This window comes from Trachurus japonicus, unplaced genomic scaffold, assembly GCF_045865225.1.
Source record: "Trachurus japonicus isolate A0001 unplaced genomic scaffold, Traja_1.0 AP030635.1".
NCBI lineage: Eukaryota > Metazoa > Chordata > Actinopteri > Carangiformes > Carangidae > Trachurus > Trachurus japonicus.
Window position 1 is genome coordinate 88,694 of NW_028220768.1, and position 14,086 is coordinate 102,779.

The window sequence follows — 14,086 nt, forward strand, 5'->3', positions numbered from 1 at the left end:
CTACATCACCGACGGCAACGCGCTGCTGCTGCTGCTGATGACATCACAGAGGGGGCGTGGCGTGAAGGCGGGGCTCAGGGCGTCGTAGAGACGGTGGACGGCCACTTCCACCATCTCCCTCAGAGAGTCGTCGTCCGCGCAGGTCACGGCCTGAGGGTCAGAGGTCAGAGGTCATCATGGTGTTATCAGCTGATTATTGAGTATTGATTTATACCCAGGGTTCCTACACATTTGAAATCTCCAAATTCCATACTTTTTCCAGACCCTAATTTCCAGACTTCTCGGTAGGGCTGACCTCCAAAAGTCGACTATTCGACGATTCGATTCGGAGGGGTCTGATTCGACTATGAACCTCGTAGTCGAATCTAACCAAGACCATACCATTCTGACTATATGGGGGTGCCCACGGCTGCTGAGCATAAATTGTTAGCCTACATAGAATGTCTTTTTTCGTTATAAAAAGACTATTTTGATACAAAAGCTGCACACTTTCTGTTAATAAAGAGTTCAAAATGATGTGTGCGTTTAAACGGTAGTCTTAGCTTCTTACTACGTATTAATAAATCACCCACTGCAGTTGCACAATCAAATGAGCGGAGGTTTTTTTTTTTTTTTTTTTCTCAAATGAGCGGAGGTGAGCAGTAGGACCGTCAAAGTCACGGTACTCAGAAGTCACTGCAGAACACTCACGGAGTGGCAAAAAGACGAAGAGGCAGAGCCGCCAAAGTTTAAAATCAAGGAAGTCTGACAGTCTAACTTTGTCAGCATTTATCATGCATGACCTGACAGAACAGCAAAACATTGTGAGGATACATCTGACTTTGACCGAGTTACATTCAAGAACCTGCTTTCAATCACGGAAAATAAATTAACTCCAGCGGTGATTTTTTTTTCGATGGATCAGCTGTGTTTACCGTTTCAAGTGTCAATAGTTCTGATGGTTAGACAGATGAATTAGTCCCTAACACATCCTAAAGTTTGACATGTCAGAGTTTTTCAGAAGAGGAACTTGTTTTTTTTTCCGACTTCCGAGTTGTAATGAACGCACCATAGTTGTGCATTATATAAACAAATCATGCAATTAATCATTTGTTTTCATTATTCTGAATGTGTATGCCATTATGTTACCAAATAATTTCCAGGAGATTGTAGCTATAGGTAGCACATACAAAAATAATTAACCCAGATAACTTTTATAATAAGACCAAACCCAGATAAGTATTAAGTATTAAGCCAGATCATTTCCATACAATAATTTCCATTTTCCATACTTTTCCAGACCTGGAAATGTATAAAATCAAATTCCATACTTTCCCATACTTTCCATACTTGCGTAGGAACCCTGTAAATACCATTATGATGAACCAGACGTTAAAGGGATAGTTCAACATTTTGGCAAATTCTCCTATCACCATAATTCCCTTGGTCGACCAATAGTCGTCATTAGTCGACTCATCATGTCACGACTTCCTGTATCTGGCCCTTCAAATTAAAAGCCCTATAGCCTTTATATATAGTTCAGTTATATTGATTTTGACTTTTTTTTTTTTTTTTTTTTATTTATTTAGCACAAACAATATCATATAAATAAACAACATGAACAATCAACATTACTGGGATGTGCAAAGGGGAGGTATGAAACCCAAGAGGGCTTATATGAAAACCTCACCCAACATATTCAAATATCAAATTTGTTACAGTTTAAAAACAACATAGGAAAATAATTGAACAATAATGAAAAATAAGTAGAAAAGTGTAGAGATTAAACAGTAAAATATAAGGAAAAAAAAAAATAAGAATACGTACATAAATGAATAATACAAAACAAAAATAATGAATAAGCTCATAAGGAGAGAGAGAGAGAGAGGGGCGAGAGAGAGAGAGAGAGAGAGAGAGAGAGGAAAAACACAACAATAATTATCTTATGTTTGATGATACATGGTTTGACTGATGAGGTACTTTTTGAGAGCCTTTTTAAATGATGTTAAGTTAATAATTTTTTTCAGATAGTCAGGTAGTTGATTCCAGAGACGTGGACCTTGATAACGAATTGAAAATTGACCAAGAGCAGTTCTAAAGAAGGCAGTGTGGAGGTTGGAAGAGTTTCGTGTCTGGTAGCTATGGATTTGGTTGTTGGACATAAATATGTGAGAGAAACTACAAGGTAAAATATTCATTCTATGCTGAAACACAAATAAACAAATCTGATACACATTGATATCATAAACATTCATGAAATTAAGTTCTTGAAACAGTGGACCTGAACTTGCAAGCGGCTCAGAGTATGTAACCATTCTAACAAATCGTTTCTGTAAAGTAACAAGGTGTTTGAGGTTTGTTTTGTAAGTGCTTGCCCATACAAGATTGCAATAAGTGAGAAAAGGATATATTAAAGTATAATAAAGTGATATAAGGATTTTTCTGGGTAAAACATGTCTTATCCTGCTGATGACACCAATATTCTTGGCAACTTTGTTACAGATGAATGATACATGTTTTTTCCAATTTAATTTTTCATCAATATAAATACCCAGAAACTTGGCATATTGCACTCTAATAAGAGAATGATTGAATATGTAGACATCTTTATCATAAGGAATCTTTTTCTTATTTTTTGGTATGACTAACATGTATGAAGTTTTTTTAATATTTAGAGATCATTTATTTTTTTGGAACCAAAGATTAACTTTTGTAAGTTCAACATTTGTTTGAGTAATTAGGTCTTCATAACTTCGATTCGACATAAACATATTCGTATCATCAGCAAAATTGACAAAAAACATGCTTTTTGAAACCAGATATAAATCATTTACATAAATAATAAAAAGCAAAGGACCAAGAATGGATCCTTGCGGCAAACCACATGTTAACTTCCTATAGCTAGAATCAAAACCATTCCAAGAAACAAACTGTTTACGGTTGTTCAGATAGTCACAGAACCATTGAAGCTCAACTTCCCCAATACCATACATCTGCAATTTTTTAACCAGAAGACTATGATCAACGGTATCGAAGGCTTTGGACAGGTCTATAAAAACCCCAATAGTAAATTCATTATTATCCAATGCCGATGAAAATCTATCAATTAGTTGAACCAGAGCCATCGCAGTGGAGTGTTTTTCTCTAAATCCATATTGATGAGAATAGAGGAGATTGGATTCATTTAAATACTCTATTAGTCTATTGTACACCATTCTTTCAAGTACTTTGGCCAAACAGGGCAAAATGGATATTGGTCTATAATTTGAGTACTTATACTTTTCATCAGATTTGTGTACTGGGATGACTCTGGCCCATTTGAACTGGTCAGGACAACGACCTGTAGCAAGTGAGCAATTCAATATGTGAAGAAGAGGTTTTGTAATGGCAGGCAAGCATTTCTTGAGAAGACTAGGCTTCAGTCCATCATGACCAGCTCCTTTAGGTTTGAGTTTGGTCACAATGTCCTCAAGCTCAGCCTTCCCAATCATCCTGAACCTGAAAGGTTTAGGAGGAGCCTGTATTTCAGGAAGTGTTATAGAACTATGAGGTATACTGGCAGCAAGTGAGGGTCCAATGTTAACAAAAAAATCATTAAATCCATCAGCAATTTCTACAGGGTCAGTTACTAACTTACTTTCCAGTCCCACTTGAAATTCGTCACATGATATTTTATTGGGAGGAGTCTTTTTCATGATCTCATTGATAATTGACCAAGTTGACTTCATATTATTACCAGACTCAGTAAATTTAGTTTCATAATGTTGTCTCTTAGCAATTCGGAGGAGATGATGAAGTTTGTTCCTATAAGAGGAATAAGACTTAAAATTCAGTGGAGATGGGCTGGTTAGGTATGTTTTATAAAGTTTATGCTTTTTTCTTATTGATTTCTTTAGACCCTTGGTGAGCCAAGATTTAGATTTTTGGGGGCACCTTTTTGTATTCTGGTAGGGGAAAGCAATATCAAATAATTTAGAAAATAATTTAAAAAATATATCATATGCTTTCTGGGCATCGTCTTCCATCTCCACCGAATGCCATGAATTTTCATAGAGGGACAGAATGAACTTAGCTATGTTAGCCTGACAGAAGTTTCTATGAGAGGTTGCTGGCTTGCCTTTTTTGAAAGGAGCAACAGTGTGTGTTAAGTGGAATAGGGGGAGGTGGTCAGAAAGATCAGCAAGGAGAACACCGGATATCCCCGGGCCCTCAACTGAATTAGTTAGTATGTTATCAATAAGAGTTCTATTTGTAGCTGTAATTCTTGTAGGTTTGGTAATGAGAGGATAAAAAGCAGAGGTATTCAAATGGTCAACAAAAGTACAGGATTGGGGTTGCATCAGATTTATATTAAAATCACCCAACAAATAACATAATTTCTTCTCTGATAATATTTTACTCAACGAAACAGTTAAACAATGAATAAATGAATTATGGTTGGAATCTGGAGGCCTATAAATGCAGCCAATAATAACCTTGTTCTTGTGCACAGTAAGTTCAATAAATATGGCTTCAGCTTCCTTTTCAAGGGGAATTGTAAGGTCAGGGCGAAGAGAGAATTTAAGTTCCTCCTGCAGAAACAAAGATACACCACCACCAATCCTGTCATGTCTGTGACAAGGAATATGATTATAGCCCTGGATGTTAAACTGGGATACTTTCTCTTTTGTCAACCAAGTTTCTGTTAAGGCAATTATCTTAAACTGAATTGACTTTTTAAAGGATAAGAGTGATACAAAAAGAGGAGTGTTACAAGCTGCGTCCCGCATATTTGATCCTGTGGGATTTCTTTCCCCTTTTACCATCAGAGTGAAATGTCTTTTCCAAAAAATGTGGGAACGTGGACTTGAATGGGACAATGAGCTGCCTGAAGATCTGTCACATCTGTGGCATCAGTGGTGTGACGAACTGCCTGACATCACGAATATTAAGATCGCCAGATGTTACCATGCAGCGCTTGTGAAGCAGGATGCACCTGTCACTCTAGAAGTGCACGTCTTCAGTGACGCTAGTGAAAGTGCTTATTGTGCAGCTGCCTATCTCCGCATCATCCCAGAAGATGGTGAGTGCCTTGTAACACTTATTACTTCTAAAACAAGAGTAGCTCCCCTTAAAAAAGTTACATTACCCAGACTTGAGTTACTGGGCGCGCTCATTGGTGCTAGACTTAGTAACTATGTCATTACACATCTTGACATGAAAAAGAGCCAAGTGAACCTGTGGACTGACTCAATGATAACTTTTGACAAGACACGGCTCCAAATGTTTTTGTTTTTTTTCCTGCGACCAATCGACCATTGAAATTTTGGTTGGCTAATGATTTTTTTGGTCAACCATAGAGCACTGGAAAAGAGAGTAACGACACGCATTGGTCCAATGGAAGCACCTCCTGATGGCGGAATATGGGTGTTGCAAAAGCGCCCAAGAACTGACATCTCTGCATTGTTGGTGAATGAGTAAGTGTGGTATTTTCAATAATTTAAGGACATTTATAGATCACCCACGTTAATAGCATCATTGAGGACCCTTTACAGATAAATATTAACACATAGGCAACACACATACATTGGAGTGAATGAGTTTTCTGGGCGCTTTTGCAATACCCATATCCTGCCACTCGGGGCGCAAAACCCCTTACCACGGGAGTCAATGGTGGTGTCGTTACTCTCTTTTCCAGTGCTCTAGTCAACCAGTGCTTGGTCGACTATTTGGGGGCAGCCCTATTAAATTCTGTGCAAAAAGATGTTGAAACAGTTTTCAATAAAGTAGTGAATTTAAAAGTACATGGGTTCTGTTTTGTTTTTGTTTTTTTAATCGTGGTATCGAATTAGTATCGAGAATCGTGGAAATTCACAGATATTGGTTATCGACTACTGAAATTCTGGTATCGTGACAACCCTATACTGTAGGCGAATTTGCCAAAATATTGAACTATCCCTTTAATGTTTGTGTATAGAATAGATGTCAGAAGCTGGACTCACTCTGGTCTCTGGGTCGATGCACGCCGTGACTCCGTCCACCGTCACACTCAGGCTTTTACTGTCTTTGAAATTCACGCAGTCGTCCCCGAACATGTCGCTGAAACAGAAAAAAAACATTTTACCAGGTGAAAACAGAAAATATTTAATCTCTACCTTCATTTAAAAGTTTTATTCTCTTATATTTGGATCAATTAGGTTTAATTTTAACTTAAAAAGTGTCAGATTCTACAGTTTTGTCCGATATTTTAACCATTAAAACCATTTTCGAGGTGTAGCTACAGGTGTTCAGACTCACTGCAGCATCAGCTCCAGTCGCTCGACGAACAGCTCCATGTCGAACGTTTCCTTCCTGCCCTCGTGGACTGAAACAAACAAACAAAAAAAACAAACAAACAAACGTCAGTAAAGTTTCTGTTCATCAGTGAAATTAAAATAAATTCCCTCGTGATGTGTTCACTGACATTTCTGGGCGGTGGGGTTGGACTGGACCTCCAGGATCACCGTGGTGACGGCGTCTGCGTACATGTCGTTGAGCGGGTTGGCGACCCACTGAGACGAGAACATTTTCATTATTATCATTATTGATTTATATTGCTGCATCAATTAGTTCATAGAGTTTTTTTACTTCAATTGTCTGTTGTTTTTACATTTTTCTCTTTGAGTTTATTGGTGTTGAGATTTTTGAAGTGTTTGAAAAAGTGTGATAAAAATAAAAAATTGTCATAATTATTGTATATATCTGTATAATGAATGTATTAACTGGCTAATAATGTATCTGTAACCAGGTCTGAGTGAGATCTGTGTCTAAAAACATAAATAAAATGATAAAATATACAAAATAGTTTGAAATAAACATGTAGAACAAATACTGAGCTTTAATAAAAACCTGACTGCAGCTACATAACCATGTCATAAACTGTATATTTAATGTTTCTAAACTGGTTTAAATAAAAACGGACGTGTTCGTGTGCTCAGAGTTAATAAAGTTTTGATAAACAGGTGAGTTTTAGCCACTTCAGGCGACATGTGGTGGATGATGAGTGTAAAAAGTGTCGTGTTGCGTTCGAGTGTCCGACCTCCAGTACGACCATCCCGGCCTCGTGAACCAGCGTGATGCTCTTAAAGATCTTCACCGTGATTTTCTCCGTCCCCTCGACCTGCTCCACGTCGCCTGAAACACACACACACACACACACACACACACACACACACACACACACACACACACACACACACAGAGGAAACAGGAAGTTACAGCTTCTACTGCAGCATATATATATATATATATACTGACTAGATGCCGCGTTCCTAGGCAACTCTATTGAGTGGAATGCGTCAACGCGGCGGCCATCTTGGTCAGGGGGAAGCCGTGTCTACTTCCTGCACTAGTCAACAGAGGCAGACGTCTATCAACCATTAAAATCGCCATAACTCACCAAATATTCAACCGATTTTCAAGCCGTTTGGTTTATTATAAATGTCAGACATATGTTTATGATACAACAACAACAAAAAATCTTTATAATTTTTTTTTTATGTATTAAACATACACTTTGTTGTGATATTTACCCCAAAATCGTATATTGCTATTATGTTTGGGATATTGACATTTGCCTTAGACATATGATAAGCTTGTGACAATCAGTTTAATAATGAAGCATGTAATCAACTTTTCTATAATTGGTGTAATTACTGTGTTTTGCTCTTACAGCCCAGAGAATGACATAGCCTACACATGACAGGGGAAGTAGCAGTTACACACAGGGACTGAGTGTACTGGTTGTTTGATAAACAATTGGGATATCTGGTCTTCGTACCTAGTGTAACTGTGATAGTCAGCTGACACAGGGGAAGGCTGACAAATGCAGGGGGTTGCGTGTCTTGTCCTTTTCTCTTTCTCTTGTCCCTTGTTTAATAGGAGCTATCAACAGCTGATCAGCACTAGGGATGGGTATTGATAAGAATTTAGCGATTCCGATTCCATTATCGATATTGCTTATCGATTCGATTCCTTATCGATTCTCTTATCGATTCTCATTGGGTGAGGGAATAAAAGAGAAATGGGTTTGTTTGCATTAATGCAGTGGTTCCCAACCTTTTTTGGCTCATGACCCCTTTTGACATCACAAATTTCTGGTGACCCTCATTCAAGATGAGCAAGCTCAGATATTTGTATATGCTGCATTTTATTTTATCTTGATTTATTCAAGAAAGTGAATATATTGAAATTTGTTTATTTGGATAAAACCCCTTGAGATGTATCATCTCGTTTTCGAGGGGGTCCAAACATATAGACAAACATAGATTCAACAGACAAACATGTTCTCAACAATATAGAAAAACAAACAGACAAATAAACAAACAAAACAAGCAAACCAAAAGACAAGAACAATAGTACAAACAAGGACAAACCACAGTTATTGTAACTACATTGGGACAAAACAAAACAACCATAGTAGGGCCACAAAGGTCAACACTGGGACTAAAAAGACAGTATATAATGATAAGTAACAGATCAACAAATCAGAAATGCGTCTTCAGTGAGAACAGGAACAGGTCACCATGAGATGAGAAGACAAAGCATGCTTGAAAATACCAAGAGAGGAACTGGATCTGATATTAGCAGGAAGGTTGTTCCAATCTGCAGGTGCTTTAAACATAAAAGCTCTTCTACCAAATGATTTAATGACATTGGGAACAGAAAAAAAGGGCTGCGATGAATGTCTGATATGATAACTTGTTGTATATGGTATAAGATACTGCTGTAGATAGGATGGGTAATTAAAATAAATACATTTGTATATCAGCTGTAACCAGTGCATGTGTCTTCTCATGTTCAATGTTGGCCAGTTGAGTCTAGTGTACATTGTGCAGTGATGAGTAAGAAAAGGACATCCAAGGACAAATCTACAGAGTCTGTTATAGGCTATGTTGAGTGAGGCAAGGTCTGATTTATGGGCACTTTGATATATAACATCACAATAATCTATAATTATCAAGAATATAGTTGTTTAAGATTGTGAAAAATAATTAGTTTATTTATTTATTTATTTATTTTTAATCAATTACTAGACATTTAAGGCGATCCCATTTGAATTCCAGGCGACCCCACATGGGGTCCCAACCCCAAGGTTGAAAACACTGCATTAATGGCTCTGACATTAAAAAAGTTGACAGGACCGACCTGCCTGGACAGGTTAACACTAGACCACTGTGGCTGTGGGGCAGCTGTGCTCACAGGAGGAATTTAACAATGTTTCCATTACATAGTTTTTATGCATCTGTATCTTCTCACTAGTTATTGTTTTCATAACGTTCGTTTTTATGCGGAGCGAGTGAGCGAGCGAAAGAGAGAGCGCGCAAGAGAAAAGACACAGGGCGCAGCTACCGTTTCACCTGGCTACGAGCAAAACCTGAAAGGAAGTGATTAGAATGAAGAGAGAAAAACAGAAAGAATAGACATGTAGCCTGTTCAGGAGACGTTGACCTGTCCTCACGGCGTGAGGGAGGGAGGACCGGAGGGTGGCTCTGGCTCACAGGTTAGTGATGAAGAAACGTCACTGTCAGCTGCATCTGTCAGCAGCTCCGCTCCACACAGACACGCCACTAACTTTATTTTGGGAGAACAAACGGTGACACGTGGATATAAACACTAAGCACCCTCATTTATAATGAAGATTGATTTTAACGGAACGTCACGTAACGTCATTAATCAATTAATGCGCGAGTTTCTGAACCAAACGGAATCGATAAGGGAATCGTTAAAGCAGACACGCACACGATTCCAGGAATTGATCCAAGTTGGAACCGGTTCCGAAGAGGAACCGGTTTTCGATTCCCATCCCTAATCAGCACCAAGCATGAGATTGGGGTCAGACACGAGGTCATGGCGTACGGACTCCAGCCAATGAGGATGCACATTACATCAATTACATCATATCTTGCATTTGTGTAATCAGTAACTATAAAACCGGACAGGGACAGTAGACAGCATCAGACTTCGTGAACTGATGCTGCTGCGGCATGTTGGTCAGGGAAACTTAGTCTGGTCCGGAGCTCTGTACACAATCTCTTTTCCTAGTTGATTCTTTTATAAATAAATATCTAAAATGTTGTAACTGAACGTCTCCTGCGTACTTCATCAAACGAACACGCGAGTTCAAGGACTGGAACTCTTCAACTTACATACTCAGACACACACCCACATGCATAAACACACTGAACTTAGTTCTACAAGGGTCTGACCGGTCTGACTGCTGGTCAGACGTATATTATGTCTATGGTCAGAACCCCGGACCAAGATGGCGGCCGTGTTGACGTACGCTGAGAAGCAGAACGCGGCATCTAGTCAGTATATATACTGTATATCTATGCTACTGCAGGAGGAGGAGGAGGAGGAGGAGGAGGAAGGAGGAAGAGGAAGAGGAGGAAGAGGAGGAGGAGGAGTTAGAGGACGAAGGGGGCGGAGCCAACTCACCCGCGAGGCTGCGCAGCTGCGTGACGAGCAGAGAGATCGGTCCAGTGAACGGGATCGCCTGAGTCTGTTTCACCGTTCCCATGGCGAGGTCGGTGTAGTCTGAGGAGGGAGGAGGAGGAGGAAGAGGAGGAGGAGGAAGAGGAGGAGGAGGAAGGGGGAGGAGGAGGAGGAGGAGGAGGAGGAGGAGGAGAGGAGGAGGAGGAGGAGGAGGAGGAGGAGGAGGAGGAGGAGGAGGAGGAGAGGAGGAGGGAGGAAGAGGAAGGGGGAGGAGGAGGGAGGAGGAGGAGGAGGAGAGGAGGAGGGAGGAAGAGGAAGGGGGAGGAAGGAGAGGAGGAGGAGGAGGAAGAGGAGGAGGAGGAGGGAGGAAGAGGAGGGAGGAGGAGGAGGAAGGAGAGGAGGAGTCTCAATTAATCTCAATTAATCTCAAAAAACTGTCATAGGCCACAGGTATTGTTCAGTGCCTTTAATTCTTTGGCCAATCCGTGCGACGCAGTCATAGTCACACCTTCGCCCATCCTCTGTGATAGATTTTTAAGATTTTTTGCTGAGAAAATATCTGTCCTCAGATCTTTGTTGACCAGTTCCAGTGATCTCACTGGAGAACAAGATGGCCGCCACGCAGCTGCCACGGCGTGAGTGTCTGCTGCTTAAACAGAAATCTAGTAAGTCTTCGGGGCCCACCGCACCACCTCCATCTACAATACAGTCGATTGGAAGGCTGGTAACTGCGGCAATAATCGCAACTTTGGTGATTATTATGCAAACACGTCATGCAGTAATATCAGCGGGAGCGGTGGACAGTCTATATATCCCCGCAGCAAGAAGCCAACACCTGCTCTACTCAAAGATGCTGACTAACGGGTACGCCAGCACTTCCTCCTCCTCCTCGTCAGACAAAGGCAAGAGACACCCAACCAACCAGGGGCTCGTCCAACTAGCAGTAATGTTGCTGCTGGCCGGAGACATCGAACTGAACCCGGGGCCGCATTCCTGGCTGTCCGCCAACACGGACAACAACACTAGCCTCACAACATCCACACAACATCAGCTAGCCCCGCATGCCAGTGAAGCTACCAGCGTGCTAGCGAACCTAGCATTCCAGCTAGCGTCAATGCAGCTAACGCAACCAAATGCAAAAGCTCTGGTGGACCTACTTCACCTGCCCCCCCCGGTGTTTCGACGGGTCCTCAGCATGGCTCCGGCTTCCACATCTTTCGCCGCCGGAGCTGGGAGGCCGACGTCAGCGCTCACCTGGGGCTCAGCATCAACAGCGTTAGCCGGACGGCTAGCACCGGGAGCAGCGGCAACACCGACGCGGGCCAGGGAGCCGGGCCCAGCGGCGGCCTCCAGCGGGGTCGCGCTGACGGCCCCCAGCCTAGCAGCTGTGAGGCCGCCGCCAGCGCTCACCTGGGGACCAGCACCAACAGAGCTAGCCGGACGGCTAGCTCTGGGAGCAGCAGCAACACCAATATCGACGCGGGCCGGGAAACCGGGCCCAGCACCAACAGCACTAGCCAGAGGGAGAACGCCGGGAGCGGGACCAACAGCGCTGGCCGGGGGGCGAGCGCTGGGAGTGGCAACACCGACGTGGACCGGGGAGCCGGGCCCAGCGGCGGCCTCCAGCGGGGTCGCGCTGACGGCCCCCAGCCTAGCAGCTGTGAGGCCGCCGCCAGCGCTCACCTGGGGATCAGCACCAACAACGCTAGCCGGACGGCTAGCACCGGTAGCAGCAGCAACTTCATTACCGACGCAGGCCACGGAACCGGCCCCAGCGGCGGTCTCCAGCGGGGTCGCGCCGACGGCTCCTAGCCTAGCAGCTGTGAGGCCGCCGCCAGCGCTCACCGGGGGCCCAGCACCAACAGGAGTGGGTCCAACAACGCCAGCCGGACGAATAACAACAACAGCACCGGTACCGGCCGGAGAGCAGGCAACACCAGTGCCCTCATCAGCGACCAACCAGCCCACCTCCAGGCAGGGGGCCTCCAAGCACAGCGACCGGACCTCGACCACCGGCGATCCCGCGCCGATGGTGCAGCGCCTGGCGGCCTGTGGCCAGCAACCGCCCTGGAGCAACACCATCGCCACGGAGGCCGTCGCCCGCACAGTGGGCCCGATCGCCTCCAAACAGAGCGACCGGACCCCGGCTGTCAGCGGAGCCGCGCCGAAGGCTTTTTGCCCAGCAGCTCACAGTCGGCAGTCACCCCGACACAGAAACCCTGTGTTCAAAAGGCATCGCTCCACCAAATGTTTCCAGACCCTCAACCAAGCCAAAATAGTGTGGGACCCGCAACACAAAGTAAGAGGACTGCTCTGCGGTCATTTAAACATTAGAAGTATGGCCAACAAACGCGAACAGTTAGAAAACCTCCTAATTAACTCAAACATTGACTGCTTGGGACTAACAGAGACTTGGCTCAAACACTCCTCCCCAGAAGCCCTGGTAAAAATGCCAGGCTATAATGTCTTCAGGCAGGACAGAGTCAAAGGTAAGGGTGGGGGGGCCCTACTGTATATCAGAGACACCTTGCAATGTGAACAGATTAAATGGCCAGAGGAAGTACAACTAGAGTGTGTGGGGGTAAAGGTTACATTATCATCTGAGATGTCCTTTATCCTGATCTGTCTGTATCGCCATCCGTCGGCTAAGATCGATTTTTATGATCAGCTAAAATTGGTTTTTAACGTCTGTAATTTTAACAAAGAAGTCATTGTTTTTGGGGACCTGAATATTAACTGGGATGACAAAAAATGTAGAAAAAACCTTAAACAATTAACAGACCAATATAATCTCTCCCAGATTGTACAAGAGGCCACCAGAATCACAAATCATTCTAAAACTAGAATAGATCTGCTGTTTACGAATAAAGTTGAAAGAGTTATCAAAACCTACAACTTCCTAACTGGGATATCAGACCACAACATGATATTCTTTACCAGAAAATTAACAAAACAGCGTCTCGGTAAACCTCCCAGGCCCAAAACATGTATATCTACCATACCTAAAAATCAGGAACAGAACTTTGTCGAAACCCTAAAAAGGGTCGACTGGAGCAACATCACGCAATGCAGGGACCTTGAGACTAGCTGTGACTTATTTCAAACAAAAATAAATGAGGTAGTGAACTCCTTTGCCACTAGAGGGACTTACAAGAAAAGGAAAGGAGTTTCACTACCCTGGATTGATAATACATGTAGAAAACTAATGAAACAAAGAGATCAGTTACTGAAACATTCAATAAACTCTGGTCTAACAACAGACAGACAGAAATTCACGCACATTAGAAATAAGGTTACATACGAACTAAGGAAGGCCAAAGCAAATTTCTTTATTAAAATAATTGAAAATGCAAAAGGAAATGGCAAGAAAGTTTGGCAATACATGAATAAACTAATGGGAAAACAAAGCAACAAAAATGATAAAGAGCTGGAATTAAAAATTGATGGAACACTGGTGAAGGACCCCTTTACCCTAGCCAGTAAACTGAATGATTTTTTTATAAACTCAGTATACGAATTAACAAAATCCTTTAAACCTAAATGTTTAACTAATTTTATTAATAATACACAGCCCATTTTTAAACTAGAAAAAATCACAGAGGCTGATGTAGCAAGAATTATCAGAGCGTTAAAAAGCTCCAAAGCCAAGGAT

The 14,086-nt window shown here is 42.3% G+C and overlaps 1 protein-coding gene across 1 annotated transcript in view; it reads right to left on the bottom strand.

Annotated features, from left to right (window-relative positions):
• LOC146960178 (cleavage and polyadenylation specificity factor subunit 3-like) overlaps positions 1-14,086 on the bottom strand; it is a 32,425-nt gene continuing 18,339 nt past the window's right edge. The window contains exons 10-15 of the mRNA XM_085772558.1: positions 10,438-10,536; positions 7,037-7,131; positions 6,422-6,509; positions 6,256-6,322; positions 5,961-6,057; positions 1-150 (exon numbers count right to left, since the gene is read on the bottom strand). Coding sequence (XP_085628684.1) covers positions 1-150; positions 5,961-6,057; positions 6,256-6,322; positions 6,422-6,509; positions 7,037-7,131; positions 10,438-10,536 — 596 coding nt within the window. The remainder of the gene's footprint in view (positions 151-5,960; positions 6,058-6,255; positions 6,323-6,421; positions 6,510-7,036; positions 7,132-10,437; positions 10,537-14,086) is intronic.